The sequence below is a fragment of the Silurus meridionalis genome, chromosome 4, assembly GCF_014805685.1.
Source record: "Silurus meridionalis isolate SWU-2019-XX chromosome 4, ASM1480568v1, whole genome shotgun sequence".
Lineage (NCBI taxonomy): Eukaryota > Metazoa > Chordata > Actinopteri > Siluriformes > Siluridae > Silurus > Silurus meridionalis.
Genome location: NC_060887.1, coordinates 4017640 through 4039852, shown reverse-complemented (window position 1 = coordinate 4039852; position 22213 = coordinate 4017640). Strand labels below are relative to the sequence as shown.

General features: G+C 38.2%; 3 protein-coding genes, 2 long non-coding RNA genes and 1 other non-coding gene across 6 annotated transcripts in view; 2 read left to right on the top strand and 4 right to left on the bottom strand.

The window, feature by feature from the left end:
• Nucleotides 1–22213, top strand: part of LOC124384578 (zinc finger protein 850-like) — a 1373244-nt gene that overhangs the window by 361185 nt on the left and 989846 nt on the right. The window lies entirely within an intron of this gene.
• Nucleotides 1–22213, bottom strand: part of LOC124384657 (leucine-rich repeat flightless-interacting protein 1-like) — a 794289-nt gene that overhangs the window by 470393 nt on the left and 301683 nt on the right. The gene's annotated exons all lie outside the window — the stretch shown is intronic.
• On the bottom strand, nt 11342–11956 carry LOC124384663 (eukaryotic translation initiation factor 4 gamma 3-like). The gene is made up of 4 exons (XM_046847710.1): nt 11942–11956; nt 11740–11864; nt 11550–11646; nt 11342–11374 (listed from the first exon to the last, which is right to left on the bottom strand). The coding sequence occupies exons 1-4, from the start codon at nt 11946–11948 to the stop codon at nt 11367–11369; spliced, it is 237 nt and encodes a 78-aa protein (XP_046703666.1). The 5' UTR covers nt 11949–11956; the 3' UTR covers nt 11342–11366.
• On the bottom strand, nt 11980–12701 carry LOC124384750. The gene is made up of 2 exons (XR_006925563.1): nt 12663–12701; nt 11980–12079 (listed from the first exon to the last, which is right to left on the bottom strand). It is a non-coding gene; the product is annotated as an uncharacterized LOC124384750 (long non-coding RNA).
• On the bottom strand, nt 13249–14524 carry LOC124384721. The gene is made up of 3 exons (XR_006925527.1): nt 14362–14524; nt 13521–13586; nt 13249–13364 (listed from the first exon to the last, which is right to left on the bottom strand). It is a non-coding gene; the product is annotated as an uncharacterized LOC124384721 (long non-coding RNA).
• On the top strand, nt 19925–19996 carry trnag-ucc. Its single transcript has one exon. It is a non-coding gene; the product is annotated as a tRNA-Gly (tRNA).

Genomic DNA, 22213 nt, shown 5'->3' with positions numbered 1-22213 from the left:
ACCATTAAGTTCGGAGCATGCAGAAAGAACCGGAGACATGACTGCTGCGTTTTTACTCGTTTACTCTGCACACTGCAAACACACCCACATGCAGCACGAGAGTGCCTCTAATGGCTATCAGATATTATTACATTAATGCAATGTTACCAATGTCACTATGACCATTATTAATTTAGGGGCTTCAGGAAAGTCTGCAAATTTAACAAAACAATACCACAGACTTAAAATACACTGTATAGAAATAAATACAAAACCAAGAACAACACACATTTTGGAAAGAACAAGACACATTTCTTTGTATCATTGTCTGAATCATTTTAGTAGATTTATAATGAAATGTCAATATAATCTCACCTTCTTTAAGAAGTCTGTAGGCGAAGGCATGAGCTTAATAAAGTCTCTCACTGTTCACATAAAGCTACATAACCCCTACAGAGAGACTGCAGGAGTTCATGTCTCATAGACTGTTTCTCTGTAGACTACAGTCTGACCTGTTTACAGCAGCGACGCATTGTAGGATTGAAGGATGAACCACTGTAAACACGAAGAAGACGCACTGTGGGCGTGTCTCCGTTATTCAGGTCTGTGTCTTTCTGGTTTGAAGGTCGTATCTACTGCGATAGCAACACCTCCAGAAACTCCATGCCTGAGGAGCTAGAAGCCAGAAGCTAACCCGGTGTTATATTCTACATCAGGGTCAAGGCACCAGTTCACCATACCATGAGTAAGGCCTTTTCTAAAAATAGCTGTATCCTACCTTGTTAAATCATTGTTGATAATTATTGTGAGAAATCATATGATCAGTGTCTTCACATAGATCAGTGTCAAACTCAGTGTCAAATCCGCCAGATGATTTTATAAAGAGCTATTATAATATAATGTCTCGCAAAATGAAGCGCTGATAACACAAACTACAGATCCCATAATGCAGCCAGCTGCCTTAGACAAATAGACTACCTGAAACTCCTCTGTCTGTGTGCTCATATCACGTGTAAAAGTATTCTTCACGATGTGAGGAGGCAGACAGGGTTCTCTGGAACAGCTGGAGTAGAGATGTTTAATAAATGGAGCAATCTCAGTGGTGAGGAAGAAGAGCTGAAATTGATGATACTGTCAGAACGCCCTAAGAGCTGTCCCAGAACGTCTGTGAGATGGAGCTGAATAAAGAAACCAAGAGATACGATGTAAAAAGGGTGAAATCACAATGACTAAATATAAAATGTATATGTTCATGTGGGGACAAAAGTAACAAGATTATAAATTAGGGGTCAAAACCTTTACACGAGAGCTACTGGGTCACTAATGTGAAGGGCTACCAGTTTGATACACACTTCTGAGATAAAAGATTTGCTCAATTACCTTTAATTATGTTATTATTAATAATTAATGATATTTATCTATATGAGGGTGTCAAACTCAATTGCACAGGAAAACTTAAAGCCCACTTTAGGTTCTCAAAACAGGATAAACATTTATTGAACACACTAAAACAATGTTTTTGAACATAAATATTAATAAAACAGACATGAAAATTATTCCAGAATAAATAAAATTTAACTTTAAATAACTTAAAATATTTTGCTCTCCATAAAATATATCATCAAAAGATCATTCTGAGAAACCAAGAGCAATTGGAGAAACATGAAACTGAGGGCACTTTGGGTTCTGACTATGAGAAACAGCAGAAACAGAAAGCTGAACCTCTACAAGCCCAAAGAGTCAGAAAATCTCTGAGGAAACAAAGATTCTTAGGTGAGGGAAGAGAAATGAGGATGGAAACCGAGGTGACTGGAGGAAGCTGTACAGCTGTTCAGCAATATGACTTCAGCACTAGAGAAAGAAAACCAGAGAAAGAAAAGAGGAGATCAAGCTGGACATGTCCTACATATAATAAAGTACAAACATATCAGTGATTATTGTAACTCAATATTTTTATTACTTCAAAATAAATAAATATCTTAAATATAGTGTCTGTTAAACCAATTTTACATGAACAGAAGTTAAAGTAATAAAATAAACAGTTATTGAACAGTATTCACAGCATCAGTTTAAATATTAAATCACAATAACACAGAGATTAAATCAGTTTACAATACATGAGTTCTTCATGGGTTCATCTGATCACACAATACTATAAAGTTTAGTTCCAATGCAGCCTCATAACATCATAGTTCAAGTATAACTTTTGACAACTGCAGTTAGTAGAAAAACATCAGAAAGAACTATTTAATAGATTCATTTTAATAATTCAGTCCATTCAGTTTGGTCAATTCAGTTAGAAAAGATTCGATTCGATGATTTCGACTCTTTAGATTCAGTTCAAGTGACTCGGTTCAAGAGTTCAGTTCGGTCACTTCTATTCAAAACAATGAGGTCGACCGAGACTGAATCCATAGATAGTTCAAGAAATTTCCTTTCAGCAGTCTCTCAAAAAGAAACCAGCAGGTGGTCAGAATGTTCCTACTCTGTTCCTGGGTTAGTTTCAGGGGTTCACCTCAGTCAGCTTCATCTGGTCATTTATGATTCTACAACATTCATATAGTCACTGGGTCAACTTCCGGTTGTGTGTAATCTTCCTCTGTAATCTGTACATGCGCAGAGTGTGTGTGTGTGTGTGTGTGTGTGTGTGTGTGTGTGTGTGTGTGTGTGAGAGAGAGAGATAGAGAGAAAGAGAGAGAGAGAAATAAAGTGAGTGACATGATGATGTCACAGGCAGAGGGCGGGGCATCTAGGTGTGATGTCACAGTGTGACACGTCTATATAATTCAAAGCGTGCTTTTGTTTCTCATTTGTGAATTTACCAATTGTAAGTAAAGAGACACTAAAATTGACAACCACCAAACAAACAAACAGCAGCAAGAAGCAGCAGCGATTAGCAGCAACTAAAAAAACATTACAAATTCTCTTCTATTGAACATTTCTTCATACAGGTACCTGGTAAGTCGTCTAAATAATTATGGCAGAATATTGTAGATTATTTAGTAGAAGACTCGAAAAGTACAAAGTCATTATTTAGCGACATTAGCATGGGTAACTAGCCGGCTAGCTAAGATTAGCTTTTATAGTTTAACTTTTTATATTAATCCAACAAATGTACCTAATAATTAGTATAGAATCTATTAGATACAATGAAGTAGCTTAATTTAACCTATTTATCCCATATTTTAATCAAACTCATGTAACCTGTTTACTCCAAGTATAATTAACATAATATACTAATAAATAGAGTAGAATAGGGTCAGACTGGGACTACAATTTTAATAATCCTTGCAGCCGTGGCATGTTTTATCTGTTGTGGAATTCCTTGTCATTGTTTAGACAATACGTACAGCTCCCAGTGTATAAAATTACAGGTGAAGAGTCTTCTACAGAAAACATCTCCACAGATATGGATCAAAACATCTATGTGGATTTGGATGGAGGGATTATGGCCCTAGTCAATGAGAAAAAATGACTGTAACAAACGTTTCCTTATAACTAAAAGCACTAAACTCTTTCTACGCTTTAATTCTGATTCTTTGATTATATCGTATATAAATCATGTTGTTGTTGTGTGTATTTTATGCTGTGTGCAGGAACATGGCAGCTGGTGAACATAGGAGGCTTCTGCAAGGTATGCGTCTGCATCAAGGCACGTGTGCCTACATCAAGCATGTGCTGAGGGGTATCGCTCAACTTTGAAACCTTTAGAGCTCCCTGCGATGCTTGTTATTTACTTGTTCTTCAAAAGAATTGCCTGTGGTGCCAGCCCACCTGTCCTTTAGGTAAACGCAGTGCCGTAATAGACCCGTAAATGGTTCAGGTTTCCTCCAGAAAATGACGAATTCGTTTGGGAAACTGATGAGGACCCGTTCAGACCGGTGATGGACATTCTGCACCACGCTGACATGTTCTCCCCAGATGGAATGTGGCTAGATTCCATCCAGAACTCTGTCTATGATCTTCCTGCAGGACTTCAGCTGATCACCCGTATCTATCATGTGCGTGGGGCTATTACCCTTGCCCAATCATTTGGAGTTCCTGCCAGCTCAGTGGGTGCTCCGAGCACTCACAGTTTTCTGTTCACGGACTTCGTCATGCAAAGCACCTTTGTAACGTACTACACCATCACCTTCTGTGGCTATGTTCTATGGACAACTGAACCAGCGAAACATCGTGATTGGAATTGTCGTCCTATCCTTTGTCACAAATTTCACACAATCGGAACAGACTCAAGGTATTCTCGTCTTCACGGTGGTGGTTTGAGGTTTCACAATGCGGTGTGGTCTGCACTGAAGTCTCACAGTTCTATATCTGTTCCCCTGCCGCACTGGATCAGACGACTATCACCCATTCCAGTAAAAAAGAAAAGAAAAAAAAGGCAAGTGAGTCTGGACATCAAGGACAGGAACTGAAAGCTAAACCTCTCCATGTCCAATAATAATTAATAAAATCAATAAAAATCTAAAATATGAAATCACTTGTTTATTGAAGTGTTCAACATCATTTAAATCCTGATTCTAAATCAGTGTTTCTCAACTGGAGGATGCTTTTAAACTAAATAATTAAAATCCACATGATAAACTTTTGTGACAAAAAATGTGACAAAAGTAAAATTGCACAATTATTAAAAGATGAAGTTAAACCATGATTTTTGTCTTCCTTTCAAACGTGTATGACCTCCTCATGGGGGCTGTATCATAATGCTGAGGGGAGGGAGGTCAGAGGAGAGGGAAACTGGTCCTCAGTGCCACATTGTGCAAAACACCACATCCTGTAAAGTTTTGCTTTTTTTTTCAGTTACATGATGCAGTTTGAAGATGTAGAGTTTCAGCTTTACTGCACAGTTCTGTGTAAAATAAGTCAAAGTCATTTTTTCCAGGAATTTCTTGAATTCAGATTTTATTGAAATAAAAATAGTTTTTATTTTCTTATAACTGCATTTGCATATTTTAAAATAAGGAACATTTAACTTGTTTGAACATTTTTGTAGTTCAAACAGCAGCAATAACACTTAAAGCACTACACTACAGAAACAATATAAAAGAAAGTTTTCTACATTTCTCTAATGCTGTCGAGTAACACAGTTTACAGGCCTAAGAATTTAACACTAGCTTCAAAATCACAACCTTGTTTCTGCCTGGTGTAGAAGCAGGACCTTTCGTGAGGCGAACGTGATGACCACTACACTACAGAAACTACCACAGGAAAAGCTTCTTGGTCACTGTTTGCACTTTTGCATACATTCACAGTTGCAGTAGAGCAGGAGAATGAACCGGTTTGCTGAGAAGTTCAAAACAACCAACGTTCTTCTAGCATGGATTTATTTGGCTGTTCGCCCTGGTAGTGTGGCGTTGGTGGTATAGTGGTGAGCATAGCTGCCTTCCAAGCAGTTGACCTGTTCGATTCAGCCAACGCAAAACCTTTAGTGATTATGTTCAGTTGCCAAGTAACAACCTCTAAGCAGTCTTGCTTTTATTTGCTTCCTTGAACACTTGCCGTTTGTGTATTAGATGGACCCGCCATCATAGACACCGCAAAACATTTCAAAATCACTTAGCTTCTTCTTCTTCTTATTATTATTATTATCCAACTCTTTTTATTGATGCATTCAAACAGAAAGACACTCAGGCGAGAAAGACAATGGAACAGTGTTTAATTTAGTCCAACAACAAGAAAGTGGTCTCTCTAAGTTATACATATAATCACAATCATGAATGTGAGCATAACAGGAGAAAGAAAGAAAGAAAACAAATAAAAAAACAAAATAAAAGATTTGCACCTAAGTACATGAACACTCTCTAAGATATATGTTTTCCTTTCTTTTCTACATCTACCAAGAAGTCAGGACAAGGGAAGAGCTCAAAAGGCTAAACAAAGAATTTTATTTTCCTTCTTAAATACAAGAATGGTTGCCAGGTGGTAAAACCTTTCCGTAATACTAAGTAATGTAAATCTGATCTTTTCTATTTGAATAAACTGAGACAGGTCATGTATTTAATAAGAAGAACTGGGTGGGTGAGGATTCTTCCAGTTCAGTAATATAAGTCTCTTTGCTACTATAAACAAAAGGCGAGCATGTTTGATTGTAAGGATGACAAGGAGGGATTTGTGGGGTTGATTCCAAATAATGCTATTAGGGACATGGTTTAATATCTAAAATGAAGTATTTAGAGATTGATTTAAAACTGATGTCCAGAAAGAGGTCAAGGCTGGGCAAAGACAAAAGTATGATAAAGAGTAGGAGTCAAATACCCATCACTGATCACTGTATTAACGAATGAAAGATATAGAGGAGGAATGTTACCAAGGGCCTTGGACCATTCCTCATCCATAAAATTATAATTAAGGTCCGATTCCCAGTTACTCTTTATTTTAGAAAGCCGAAGAGCCTGATTGAACAACGAATGATACGATAAGATAACACAAGTGAACATGCAGTTTTTATTATTGAAAAACAAATCCAAAACCACAATATTTTTGTTTTAGCAAACAACTGCAATCAGGTTGTGATAACTTGTGATGAGTCTGTTAGAGTGCTGTGGAGGAATTTAATCACTCATCTATGCAGAATTGTTGTAATTCAGCCACATTGAATGGTTTTAAGCACAAACCTTTCTTTGAAGGTCATGTCACAGCATCTCAATAGGATTCAGGTCAGGACTTTGACTAGGCTACTCCAAAGTCTTCATTTTTTCTTTCCTTAGCTGTCAGAGGTGGACTGGTGTGTTTTGGATCATTGTCCTGCAGAACCCAAGTTCACTTCAGCTTGAAGTCACAAACAGATTCTCCTTCAGGATTTTTTAGTAAACAGCAGAATTCATGGATCCATTTATTACAGCAAGTCTTCCAGGTCCTGAAGCAGCAAAACAGACCCAGACCATCACACTACCACCACCATATTTCACTGTTGGTATGACTCTCTTTTTCTCAAATGCGGTGTTACTTTTTACGCAAGGCATGATGGGACACACACCTACAAAAGTTAAACTTTCGAGTATTTTCCCAAAAGTCTTGGGGATCATCAAGATGTTTTCTGGCAAAACTGAGACGAGCCTTTATGTTCTTTTTGTTTAGCAGCTGTTTCAGTCTTAGATCTCTGCCGTGTAGATCATTTTGCCGTCTCTTTCATGGGGAGTCATAAACACTGACCTTAACTGAGGCAAGTGAGGCTGCAGTTCTTTGGATGTTGTTATGGGGTCTTTTGTGATCTCTTGGATGAGTTGTGCTCTTGGGGTAATTTTGGTCAGCCGGCCACTCCTGGGAAGGTCACTGTTCCATGTTTTTGCCATGTGAATCCTTTGAATTGAAGTGATAAAGTTAGCAGTTTTGGGGGCAAACACTTTTCACACAGGGCCATGTAGTTTTGATTTTGTTTCCTTCATTTAAAATCTGCATGTCGTGTTCACTTGTGTATCTTTTACTAATATTTAAATTAGTTTGACGATCTGAAACATTAAAGTGTGACAAACATGCAAATAAACAGTGTTGGTGTAACGTTACTTTTGACAGTAACTAATACTGTAACAATACTGTAAAATAAAGTAACTGCTCTGTATGGTGCTACTACTTTTTTAAATGAATGCTCTGAAGTGTAGACTACAGCTAACCAGCTTACAGCAGCGAGCAGTATTGGAGGATGAACCACAAACAGGAAGAAGACACTGTGCTTCCGCTTATTCAGGTCTGTCAAAAAGCAGTCGAGGCGAGAGCAAGACGAGTTTCTCAAAGTAAAATATGCTCATTATTTCACTTTAGTTGAGCATAAAGACAAAATGTCAAATGCTGTGTCTTTCTGGTTCAAGCTGCTTTAATAAACAGCAACTCCAATCTGCCAAGCTCCTTCAGAATCTACATGCCTCAGCTAGAAGCTAACCCGTGTTCTGTTTTCACAGCTGTAAAAGAACATGTTTAAGAGCTCAACACAACAGCAGAAGCCACTTTAGTGTTTGATTGTGAATACAGTGGAACCCGGTTATCTCGCCCTCGGTTACCTTGACAACCCTATTAAGTCGACGTTTTTGAAGTGGAACCCCAAATTCTCGCTTTTTCTAAGCATTTTTTATCGGTTATGTCGATATACCTAATATCTCGAGCACAAAAAAAAAACTTGCTATTTAACGTCGGTTATCTCGGTGCAGCCGCAGAAGAACTCGCGAAATGTGGCTGAAAAATCAAGTCTTACAGCTGCTACAGGTGTTGTAGTGTATACTGGTGAACCACACTGAAGGGGGCCGAAGGGGGCGTGGCAGGTGGATTCCTGACAGATAAACATGTACTGTATGTATTTTTAGCTAGCATGCCTTCATCAAACAAATGGCAACGCTGTTGTGTAAAAACCCTCAAAACACGTGCATGCACATTCTCATTTATTAACGCATCAACAATCAACTAAGTAATTGAGTAGGAAATTAAAATCAGAGGCTCAAGAGCAGGTCTCCACTGTGGGTCAAACCCAAGACCTTCTGCATATAAAACAGACATGATGACCACTACACTCCAGTATTAACAATCAATGGCTGTTTCTTCCAATGTTATAAATCACTATATACTGCTCCTTTATCTGCTGACACTTCAACATTATAGGCCTTTTCAAAATGTATGTATTCCTACAATAAGTGTGGGTACAGCATTACAATTGGATGAGTTTATATCTGATACAGAAATAGCCTTAGCAAGTCTGCCTTCTGGTAAATCTGGACCTGAAAATAATATGAATATATATATATATAACCCATCTCTATCTGACACTTCTTTAGAGGTGGAGGAGCAGAAGGTAGAGGAGCAGAAGGTGAAGGATCAAAAAAGAACAGGCTGAAGTCCTTTGGACTTTTGGAGACTTTAGAGAATGTGAGAAAATGTATAACTGTGTGTAAACAGGTAAAATATTATTTATGAGTCTGACTTTGTTGAAGGTGTTTATGTCTCACCATAAATCTGATTATCACGAATCACACAGCACAACTTACTCAAAAGTCTAATGCCGAATGCTTCCTGTTTTTTTTAACCTAAAGAAATGTAAATGAAGTGATGAACACACTGGATGTTGTTCTGTAGACAGTCACACTGCTGCTGAGAAATCTGGACTGTATTGTGGATGACGGACCTGTAGGAAGCGTTCCTGAGATTTGGGACTGTCCTCACTGCACAGGTCATTTATAACTACTGATCCTTACATTTTCCTTCTTCCCCAGTAACTTGGGGTTTCCTCCCCATACTCAGCTGGAGTATTTTCTGAATGTGAGAGCTCTGATATTGTGAACCTCTAACATGTTTGATGTCGTTCTTTGCTTTGTGTTTCTGCTCGCTGTCCCCTACAGGTCATCAGACTTCATCAGGGCTGTCAATTAAACACAACCTATGTTTATCTACACTTATGATACCAGGACGAGAAAAACCCTCTGAAGATGTTCTTCTTAAAGGCAGCATTTGTGCTGGTTTAGAAATTAAACTGCATCAAGTCTACCAACCAACACACTGCTTTTTACACCACAAACACAAACACTTTTCTCTTTTCTGATCAGACGAGCTGCCATTTGTAATGTTCTTATACTAACAAATGAAATTCCCATCCACGGTTTCAGGAAGAAAATCAGCCCAGCTCAGTTTAGAGTCCTCCATAAGGCCTCCACTTCCTTTGGCTCTAAAGTGAAGAAAACACAGCAATGACTTGAACACAAAAGAACCTTTTTCAACTAGTATGACAAAACACTTTCCTTTTTTCAGTAATGTTCTATAGAAGATCTCACAGCTCACCATTTGTTTGCAGAGAAGCTGCAATATTTCTCAAATAATATGCGGCTCTTGCCACAGGAAGTAGTGGTTTACTAAATTCACTGGAATTCACAAGAAATCGACAATTAAAAACAAACACCAACTTCCTTTCCAGCAAAAAATGTATATGTATAGTCTCAAATGTAACTGTAAATACATTAATAATTCTCTCAAAGAGATTCCTCCTTCCCGAAGCACAGGATTAACGAGCTCCGCTATGTACTGCCATACATAAGGTGTCAATCGCCATATCATCTGCTATCTCGAGGGTTTCTGAGAACCTGGTTATAAAATTCTCTGAAAATGACCAAATGTAAAAGCAAGCGTATTCATAATAATGTTACAATAACCCCATTGGGTGTAAATATGTCATCAAGCTGTGGACATCTCCGCAGACAGTAGTGTCTCTGGCGCCAGTGGGAGACGGAGCTGTGTGGGGAATGTCACTCACCCTTTAAAAACTGAGATGTGGAGAGGATCCCAGCCTGCAGCAGCTGATGGAACAGATGACCCACGTGGTCTGGTTTCGCCCAGCGTGGTCCAGATCACTGCATGAGATCATTACTTTGTAATCATTTATGTAGAAACTCCTCAATAATGGATTTAGAGCATTTCTCCATTTCCTCCTCTGATAGCGCAGCTTGTTTGTAGTCGAGTCTGGCACTCCAGTTTTACTGAAACACAAGAGACATGATGTGTCATGACTAAAATGCTCATGCATTAAACTGAATTTAGTTTCAAGAACACAGTTTCACAACATGAACACAGGAGAGAGCTGAAAAAGAACACAGACTACATTCACTACAGACTCACCTGATGCTCCGGATGTGGCTCTAGCGCTAGTTTCTCCATCACAGCCGTTCTTCCAGTTCAGCCCGTAAATTCGGTCCCAAATAAATCTTATCATCAAGTACTTCAGGAAAATGTTTAATAGAAGATTTACAGCTGTCAGACGCGATGTTGTAAAAGCAGATATTTGTTTACTGGCGGTTCATAAACATTTCATCGTTACACTTGGAACAGCTGTTAAAATATTAAACAACAGGAAGCACACTTTTTATGTAATGTAGCTCTAGCAATTTCTCCAAGCATCTTTGTATTGGTCTATAAATTATAAGCAAGTGCTCTGTTAACATGTGCTCAGTTAAAGATTACAGGCTTTAACATGAAACTTTACAAAGCCAGTATTACATAAGCAGCAGCAAAAGCTTACTAAACCACACACACACTTTAATATCACTACTAATATCATTTATCGAGGCCTAAATCAAAAGCTAGAGACTTAATGCATATTCAATATGCTACATTAAAGGTATAATAGTGTACAACTTTGCAGGATGGTAATTAGAACAATCCTGAACAATGAAAATGCTCTACAATGGTGTCTTTGGTTGTTTACCTTGGCCGTCTTAAAGTCCATCTCTTAGCGGCGGTGGTGAGGAGAATAGAGTTTCATTTTGTTTCAGCAGTTTTACCACGCAGTTATGAATGATGGACTCGGTCAACATCCGCCAGCTCCCGATGAACTTGACGTTACCCCTGGTTTTCTGTGAGCTTTGTTATTCGCCTCCTCCAGCTCGTCCTGAAGCCTCTCACAGTCAATCATCATAAAACTAAAAATCTGTGCAATTAAAAAACAAATATTACACATAAAGATACCATAGAAATGTTACAGAAGGACGGGTTCAAGCCTGATAACAGATTATCCACTTGAAGCTTCATTTGCAAATTCAGTAGATTTAGATTTTATTCTGTGGGGAAAATGAGAGAAAGCCTCTTGAGAGAAACATGCTTACTGAAACAGCTGCTTCCAGTTCCTGCTGGAATATTTGAGATATTTGAGTCTCTGGAGCTGAGACCCTGTGGGTCCGGTGGCAACTTATTTTGGTTACACTGTAAAAGCAGAGAGTGAAGCAATGATCTGTGAAACAATATTCCTTATTTGGTTTTAAAGTTAAAATAAAGCCCACATGTCAGGAGGCTTACCTTGTGTAGCACCACATCAGGTATGGATGGAAGCCCCTCTGGCTTCTGCATACAATCAGGCATGAACTGGATGCTCAAAAGAAAGTCTCTACTATATTGTATCCTCTTATTCTCCATCTCTGGCTCTGAGGAAGGAACGAGCAAAAGCAGACATGAAAAGTAGTGAAAACATGATAAAGTGTGCAGAAGAAGTAGGTCTCACTGTGCATGGTGGTGTTGTTGGTCTTCGACAGGTGAAAGGATGCTCCACAATCACAGGAGACACACTGGAATTCTCGACTGTGGTTGAGACTGGCTCAAGGTCAAAGTCAGACTGCTGGAAAGCGAGCTCTGGCTTATCCTACACACAAACACACCACACCAGGATTACTGTGAATTTGTAGTGTAAATGTAGGTTTCACACATTCACCAAGTGAACGACAGCATTTATATCTTTATATATAGTTATTTAAAGAAATACTCCAGTGTTGCACCTCTGTTTATATCTACAGGATTTGTAGTCCATGTGCAATAACTACAACCAAGAGCTAACATGCCTCCTAGTTTATTGAGACGAGCAGAAAACTTTACTCATGACTCGATTACAATGAAAGTCAAAGGGCAGTTGTGGGAAAAAGGAAGGATTATGTGAGATTTTTATATTTTTATACGCCATTACCAAAAGATAATATTGCATATTGAAATTTAAAGATGTCGAATTCTTTTATTTGTAGAAAACGTATTTTAAAAGTACAGTCTTATTTCTAAAAGTACCGGATTTGTTCTTTCAGGCTACTTTTTGTATTCAACACGTTTAACATGCACAACAGTTTAACAATTTGCAATACGTCTTAATTAAAACATGTTGGAAAATGCTGGACTACACGTTTAATTTAGTCACATTTAAAATCCAGTGCAGGGACAGCGACGAGCCCTAAACTCACCTCTCTGAGCGATTGGGAGTCGCCAGGACGAGGAGCCGTCAGTTTCGCTCATCGATGGTGAATAGAGCAGAAGCTGGAACCTCTGGGGCACGTGCACAGGCTCTGTTTTATCTGGCTTTGGTGTGACGGCTTGTGCAGGACCGGGCTCAGCTGAAGAGGTAGACTTTTCAGCGTCATCTAATGCAGCAGATTTTACTGAATAACTCTCAAGCTGTTCATCTGTAGACAACAGAGACAGTAGCAATTAAATCACAGACTAGACAAATCTCATTATAGTATGCAGGAGGAAAGACAGGGCAGAGTGAGGGAGGAAGTGCAGGCCAGACAGGGTGGGATTTTAAAGTCAGGCTAGGAAAGGTAGGTAGAACGTATTTCCTGATTAGCACACATTAGCATACAGATATCATTTTGGTCCAAACTCAGTAATGATTTTGTTTAAATAGAGTTCATAGAGTAAGTAGTTTAATTGATTTGTACAATTCTGATATACTTCATGAATAACCTTCACTCTGTTTAATCAAATCAGAGCTGTGGCCTTTTAGAGCGGTTGCCAGTTGCGCTCATACTCCTCTATATGGACATTTTGACAATCTGATTTTAGTAGTCAGTTATGTTTTATAGATCGTTCTGAACCATAATCAGGTCCCCAATAATATCACAGATTGGATACCACTTTTCATTCATTCCTCTTCGTTTAGTTCCCTTAAAGACAGAGTAAGTGATCAAGGAGTTTACAAAATGAGCACGTTTGGCTGCCGTAAGTAAAATCTAAATGAACAGTGTGTTTAGGTGATGAGGAAGTGATGGGCTTTAGTTTATTCTGTGTGAAAAACAGTGTGTGTTTGAACTGTACATTACCAGCATTTGTTCTTCTGGAGAACTCGCAGTCATGTTCACCACCACAGGAACGTAGGTCACCCAATACTGTTGATTGGAACAACATGAAAATGTCTGTCACTACATTTGTCATCATATTTAATGTTCTCTCTGATATTTACATCTCAGCTGCTTTCAGCTTCCTGTGTTTTGTAAAGAAAATTTGTTCATAACTACATTGTCTTGTTAATGAGTGTGTGGTGAAATAAAAGCATTTATTATTTTTTCCTTTAAAAACAAACAAACATTGATATCTGATCGAATATAAAATATAGGTGCTGTCTGGGTCACATTATAAATGAAACACAAACAGTAAGAATAATTACATCTGGTCTTCCTGCACATAAAAGTCTTTATTTAAACACTTCTTTATCATACAGTACTGTTTAATCTTCCACTTCATTTTAAAAAGTGTTCGATGTCCAGTAGGTGGCAGTAATGTTCTACTAAACTTTAGCTCCCTCTAGCGGTATCACGATGAATTACACTGTACTACACTTTTAAAGTGAATTTTACATCAAATGTTGCTTTTTTTTAATAAGCCAAGTTATAAACAAACATTATCGAATTAACCACTTCGAATTACAAATACCACAAATCCCCAAATTCTACACAACTATAGAGTCAAATGTTGTTAAAAGCGTATCATGTGACAAAAAATTTAAATGTTACTAAATCACGGATCTCTGAAACCCAGACATTATTACACTATTTATAACTTTTAGAATAGACTTTAAAACTGGAACAATATAAAGTTTGTTTACAAACTTTTACTAAACTTAGTTTATTTATATGATCATCACTATTCATTACATCACATTACCTCTGTCTTTGTCCCGCTTTTCTTCTTCTACATTTTTTCTTCTTTTTATTTAATTTATATTGTTTTCCAGCACAGTAATGTGATGAATGTAAATACTGTTATGTTTGCATCATTATGCTATAAAACACATATTATACCATTAAGTTCGGAGCATGCGCAGAAAGAACCGAGACATGACTGCAGCGTTTTTACTCGTTTACTCTGCACACTGCAAACACACCCACATGCAGCACGAGAGTGCCCTCTAATGGCTATCAGATATTATTACATTAATGCAATGTTACCAATGTCACTATGACCATTATTAATTTAGGGGCTTCAGGAAAGTCTGCAAATTTAACAAAACAATACCACAGACTTAAAATACACTGTATAGAAATAAATACAAAACCAAGAACAACACACATTTTGGAAAGAACAAGACACATTTCTTTGTATCATTGTCTGAATCATTTTAGTAGATTTATAATGAAATGTCAATATAATCTCACCTTCTTTAAGAAGTCTGTAGGCGAAGGCATGAGCTTAATAAAAGTCTCCTCACTGTTCACATAAAGCTACATAACCCTACAGAGAGACTGCAGGAGTTCATGTCTCATAGACTGTTTCTCTGTAGACTACAGTCTGACCTGTTTACAGCAGCGACGCATTGTAGGATTGAAGGATGAACCACTGTAAACACGAAGAAGACGCACTGTGGGCGTGTCTCCGTTTATTCAGGTCTGTGTCTTTCTGGTTTGAAGGTCGTATCTACTGCGATAGCAACACCTCCAGAAACTCCATGCCTGAGGAGCTAGAAGCTAGAAGCTAACCCGGTGTTATATTCTACATCAGGGGTCACCAACGTGGTGCACCAGTTCGCCATAAGGACCACATGAGTCGCCCGCGTGCCTTTTCTAAAAATAGCTGTATCCTACCTTGTTAAATCATTGTTGATAATTATTGTGAGAAATCATTAACATGATCAGTGTCTTCACATAGATCAGGGTGTCAAACTCAGTGTCAAATCCGCCCATGAGATGATTTTATAAAGAGCTATTATTATTGATATTAATGTCTCGGCAAAATGAAGCGCTGATAACACAAACTACAGATCCCATAATGCAGCGCTTCAGCTGCCTTACCGAACGCTAGACTACCTGAAAACTCCTCTGTCTGTGTGCTCATATCACGTGTAAAAGTATTCTTCACGATGTGAGGAGGCAGACAGGGGTTCTCTGGAACAGCTGGAGTAGAGATGTTTAATAAATGGAGCAATCTCAGTGGTGAGGAAGAAGAGCTGAAATTGATGATACTGTCGGCGGAGAACGCTCCTAAGAGCTGTCCCAGAACGTCTGTGAGATGGAGCTGAATAAAAGAAACCAACAGAGATACGATGTAAAAGGGTGAAATCACAATGACTAAATATAAAATGTATATGTTCATGTGGGGACAAAAGTAACAAGATTATAAATTAGGGGTCACAAACCTTTTTGACACCGAGAGCTACTTCTTGGGTACCGACTAATGTGAAGGGCTACCAGTTTGATACACACTTCTGAGATAAAAGATTTGCTCAATTACCTTTAATTATGTTATTATTAATAATTAATGATATTTATCTATATGAGGGTGTCAAACTCAATTGCACAGGGGCCAAAACTTAAAGCCCACTTTAGGTTCTTGGGCCAAACAGGATAAACATTTATTGAACACACTAAAACAATGCTTTTTGGACATAAATATTAATAAAAACAGACAGGAAAATTATTCCAGAATAAATAAAAATTTAACTTTAAATAACTTAAAATATTTTGCTCTCCATAAAATATATCATCAAAAGATCATTCTGAGAAACCAAGAGCAATTGGAGAAACATGAAAGCTCAGCTGAGGGCACTTTGGGTTCTGACTATGAGAAACAGCAGAAACAGAAAGCTGAACCTCTACAAGCCCAAAGAGTCGCAGAAAATCTCTGAGGAAACAAAGATTCTTAGGTGAGGAAGAGAAATGAGGATGGAAACCGAGAGTGACTGGAGGAAGCTGTACAGCTGTTCAGCAATATGACTTCAGCACTAGAGAAAGAAAACCAGAGAAAGAAAAAGAGGAGATCAAGCTGGACATGTCCTACATATAATAAAGTACAAACATATCAGTGATTATTGTAACTGAATATTTTTTATTACTTCAAAATAAATAAATATCTTAAATATAGTGTGTGTTTCTGTTTAAACCCAATTTTACATGAACAGAAGTTAAAGTAATAAAATAAACAGTTATTGAACAGTATTCACAGCATCAGTTTAAATATTAAATCACAATAACACAGAGATTAAATCAGTTTACAATACATGAGTTCTTCATGGGTTCATCTGATCACACAATACTATAAAGTTTAGTTCCAATGCAGCCTCATAACATCATAGTTCAAGTATAACTTTTGACAACTGCAGTTAGTAGAAAAAACATCAGAAAGAACTATTTAATAGATTCATTTTAATAATTCAGTCCATTCAGTTTGGTCAATTCAGTTAGAAAAGATTTGATTCGATGATTTCGACTCTTTAGATTCAGTTCAAGTGACTCGGTTTAAGAGTTCAGTTCGGTCACTTCTATTCAAAACAATAAGGTCGACCGAGACTGAATCCATAGATAGTTCAAGAAATTTCCTTTCAGCAGTCTCTCAAAAAGAAACCAGCAGGTGGTCAGAATGTTCCTACTCTGTTCCTGGGTTAGTTTCAGGGGTTCACCTCAGTCAGCTTCATCTGGTCATTTATGATTCTACAACATTCATATAGTCACTCGGGTCAACTTCCGGTTTGTGTGTAATCTTCCCTCTGTAATCTGTACATGCGCAGAGTGTGTGTGTGTGTGTGTGTGTGTGTGTGTGTGTGTGTGTGTGAGAGAGAGAGAAAGAGAGAGAGAAATAAAGTGAGTGACATGATGATGTCACAGGCAGAGGGCGGGGCATCTAGGTGTGATGTCACAGTGTGACACGTCTATATAATTCAGAGCGTGCTTTTGTTTCTCATTTGTGAATTTACCAATTGTAAGTAAAGAGACACTAAAATTGACAACCACCAAACAAACAAACAGCAGCAAGAAGCAGCAGCGATTAGCAGCAACTAAAAAAACATTACAAATTCTCTTCTATTGAACATTTCTTCATACAGGTACCTGGTAAGTCGTCTAAATAATTATGGCAGAATATTGTAGATTATTTAGTAGAAGACTCGAAAAGTACAAAGTCATTATTTAGCAACATTAGCATGGGTAACTAGCTAGCTAATCTTAGCTTTTATAGTTTAGCTTTTTATATTAATCCAACAAATGGACCTAATAATTAGTATAGAATCTATTAGATACAATGAAGTAGCTTAATTTAACCTATTTATCCCATATTTTAATCAAACTCATGTAACCTGTTTACTCCAAGTATAATTAACATAATATACTAATAAATAGAGTAGAATAGGGTCAGACTGGGACTACAATTTTAATAATCCTTGCAGCCGTGGCATGTTTTATCTGTTGTGGAATTCCTTGTCATTGTTTAGACAATACGTACAGCTCCCAGTGTATAAAATTACAGGTGAAGAGTCTTCTACAGAAAACATCTCCACAGATATGGATCAAAACATCTATGTGGATTTGGATGGAGGGATTATGGCCCTAGTCAATGAGAAAAAAATGACTGTAACAAACGTTTCCTTATAACTAAAAGCACTGAACTCTTTCTACGCTTTAATTCTGATTCTTTGATTATATCGTATATAAATCATGTTGTTGTTGTGTGTATTTTATGCTGTGTGCAGGAACATGGCAGCTGGTGAACATAGGAGGCTTCTGCAAGGTATGCGTCTGCATCAAGGCACGTGTGCCTACATCAAGCATGTGCTGAGGGGTATCGCTTAAACTTTGAAACCTTTGGAGCTACCTGCGATGCTTGTTATTTACTTGTTCTTCAAAAGAATTGCCTGTGGTGCCAGCCCACCTGTCCTTTAGGTAAACGGTGCCGTAATAGACCCCGTAAATGGTTCAGGTTTCCACCAGAAAAGGACGAATTCGTTTGGGAAACTGATGCGGACCCATTCAGACCGGTGATCGACATTCTGCACCACGCTGACATGTTCTTCCCAGTTGGAATGTGGCTAGATTCCATCCAGAACTCTGTCTATGATCTTCCTGCAGGACTTCAGCTGATCACCCGTATCTATCATGTGCGAGGGCTATTACCCTTGCCCAATCATTTGGAGTTCCTGCCAGCTCAGTGGGTGCTCCGAGCACTCACAGTTTTCTGTTCACGGACTTCGTCATGCAAAGCACCTTTGTAACGTACTACACCATCACCTTCTGTGGCTATGTTCTATGGACAACTGAACCAGCGAAACATCGTGATTGGAATTGTTGTCCTATCCTTTGTCGCAAATGTCACGCAACAGACTCTAAGGTATTCTCAGCGAGTTCTCACGGTGGTGGTTTGAGGTGTCACAATGCGGTGTGGTCTGCACTGAAGTCTCACAGTTCTATATCTGTTCCCCTGCCGCACTGGATCAGACAACTATCACCCATTCCAGTAAAAAAGAAAAGAATAGAAAAAAGGCAAGTGAGTCTGGACATCAAGGACAGGAACTGAAAGCTAAACCTCTCCATGTTCAATAATAATTAATAAAATCAATAAAAATCTAAAATATGAAATCACTTGTTTATTGAAGTGTTCGACATCATTTAAATCCTGATTCTAAATCAGTGTTTCTCAACTGGAGGATGCTTTTAAACTAAATAATTAAAATCCACATGATAAACTTTTGGGAAAATGTGACAAAAGTAAAATTGCACAATTATTAAAAGATGAAGTTAAACCATGATTTTGTCTTCCTTTCAAACGCCGTATGACCTCCTCATGGGGCTGTGTCTCGGGGTCATAATGCTGAGGGGAGGGAGGTCAGGAGGAGAGGAAACTGGTTCTCAGTGCCACATTGTGCAAAACACCACATCCTGTAAAGTTTTGCTTTTTTTTTCAGTTACATGATGCAGTTTGAAGATGTAGAGTTTCAGCTTTACTGCACAGTTCTGTGTGTAAAATAAGTCAAAGTCATTTTTTTCCAGGAATTTCTTGAATTCAGATTTTATTGAAATAGAAAAATAGTTTATTTTCCTATAACTGCATTTGCATATTTTAAAATAAGGAACATTTAACTTGTTTGAACATTTTTGTAGTTCAAACAGCAGCAATAACACTTAAAGCACTACACTACAGAAACAATATAAAAGAAAGTTTTCTACATTTCTCTAATGCTGTCGAGTAACACAGTTTACAGGCCTAAGAATGTAACACTAGCTTCAAAATCACAACCTTGTTTCTGCCTGGTGTAGAAGCAGGGACCTTTCACGTGTGAGGCGAACGTGATGACCACTACACTACAGAAACTACCACAGGGAAAAGCTTCTTGGTCACTGTTTGCACTTTTGCATACATTCACAGTTGCAGTAGAGCAGGAGAATGAACCGGTTTGCTGAGAAGTTCAAAACAACCAACGTTCTTCTAGCATGGATTCATTCGGATGTTCGCCCCTGCCAGTGTGGCGTTGGTGGTATAGTGGTGAGCATAGCTGCCTTCCAAGCAGTTGACCCGGGTTCGATTCCCAGCCAACGCAAAACCTTTAGTGATTATGTTCAGTTGCCAAAGTAACAACCTCTAAGCAGTCTTGCTTTTATTTGCTTCCCTTGAACACTTGCCGTTTGTGTATTAGATGGACCCGCCTGTCATCATAGACACCGGCAAAACATTTCAAAATCACTTAGCTTCTTCTTCTTATTATTATTATTATCCAACTCTTTTTTATTGATGCATTCAAACAGAAAGACACTCAGGCGAGAAAGACAATGGAACAGTGTTTAATTTAGTCCAACAACAAGAAATTGGTCTCTCTCTTTCTAAGTTATACATATAATCACAATCATGAATGTGAGCATCAAGAACAGGAGAAAGAAAGAAAGAAAAAAAACTAAGATATATGTTTTCCTTTCTCTTTCTACATCTACCAAGAAGTCAGGGACAAGGGGAAGAGCTCAAAAAGGCTAAACAAAGAGAACAGGATTTTATTTTCCTCTTTCTCTTAAATACAATAAGAATGGTTGCCAGGTGGTGTAAAACCTTTCCGTAATACTAAGTAATGTAAATCTGATCTTTTCTATTTGAATAAACTGAGACAGGTCATGTATTTAATAAGAAGAACTGGGTGGGTGAGGATTCTTCCAGTTCAGTAATATAAGTCTCTTTGCTACTATTAAACAAAAGGCGAGCATGTTTGATTGTAAGGATGACAAGGAGGGATTTGTGGGGTTGATTCCAAATAATGCTATTAGGGGACATGGTTTAATATCTAAAATGAAGTATTTAGAGATTGATTTAAAAACTGATGTCCAGAAAGAGGTCAAGGCTGGGCAAAGCCAAAAAGTATGATAAAGAGTAGCCGGAGCCGCCGACACCCATCACTGATCACTGTATTAACGAATGACGGGCGCATATAGAGGAGGAATGTACACGACCAAGGGCCTTGGACCATTCCTCATCCATAAAATTATAATTAAGGTCCGATTCCCAGTTACTCTTTATTTTAGAAAGCGACGAAGAGCCTGATTGAACAACGAATGATACGATAACGATAACACAAGTGAACATGCAGTTTTTATTATTGAGAAAAACAAAATCCAAAACCACAATATTTGGTTGGGCCGCCCTTAGCAGCAACAACTGCAATCAGGCGTTTGTGATAACTTGTGATGAGTCTGTTAGAGTGCTGTGGAGGAATTTTGGTCACTCATCTATGCAGAATTGTTGTAATTCAGCCACATTGAAGGGTTTTTAAGCACAAACCTTTTTTTGAAGGTCATGTCACAGCATCTCAATAGGATTCAGGTCAGGACTTTGACTAGGCTACTCCAAAGTCTTCATTTTTTCTTTCCTTAGCCGTTCAGAGGTGGACTTGCTGGTGTGTTTTGGATCATTGTCCTGCTGCAGAACCCAAGTTCACTTCAGCTTGAAGTCACAAACAGATTCTCCTTCAGGATTTTTTAGTAAACAGCAGAATTCATGGATCCATTTATTACAGCAAGTCTTCCAGGTCCTGAAGCAGCAAAACAGCCCCAGACCATCACACTACCACCACCATATTTCACTGTTGGTATGACGCTCTTTTTCTCAAATGCGGTGTTACTTTTACGCAAGGCATGATGGGACACACACCTTACAAAAGTTAAACTTTCAGTATTTTCCCAAAAGTCTTGGGGATCATCAAGATGTTTTCTGGCAAAACTGAGACGAGCCTTTATGTTCTTTTTGCTCAGCAGCTGTTTCAGTCTTAGATCTCTGCCGTGTAGATCATTTTGCCGTCTCTTTCTCATGGGGAGTCATGAACACTGACCTTAACTGAGGCAAGTGAGGCTGCAGTTCTTTGGATGTTGTTATGGGGTCTTTTGTGATCTCTTGGATGAGTCGTCGTTGTGCTCTTGGGGTAATTTTGGTCAGCCGGCCACTCCTGGGAAGGTCACTGTTCCATGTTTTTGCCATGTGTGAACAAAAAAGTTAGCACAGTTTTAACAGGGGGGCAAACACTTTTCACACAGGGCCATGTAGTTTTGGATTTTGTTTCCCCTTCATTTAAAATCTGCATGTCGTGTTCACTTGTGTATCTTTTACTAATATTTAAATTAGTTTGACGATCTGAAACATTAAAGTGTGACAAACATGCAAATAAACAGTGTTGGGCGGTAACGCGTTACTTTTGACAGTAACTAATACTGTAACAATACTGTAAAAATAAAGTAACTCCGTTACCATTACCGTATGGTGCGTTACCGTTACTTTTTAA

Bases quoted from the DNA above. Each gene is read 5' to 3' on its own strand.
- LOC124384663 (XM_046847710.1), bottom strand. The intron at 11,647-11,739 runs GTAAGCCTCCTG...CTGCTTTTACAG, and splicing joins CTGATGTGGTGCTACACAAG to TGTAACCAAAATAAGTTGCC.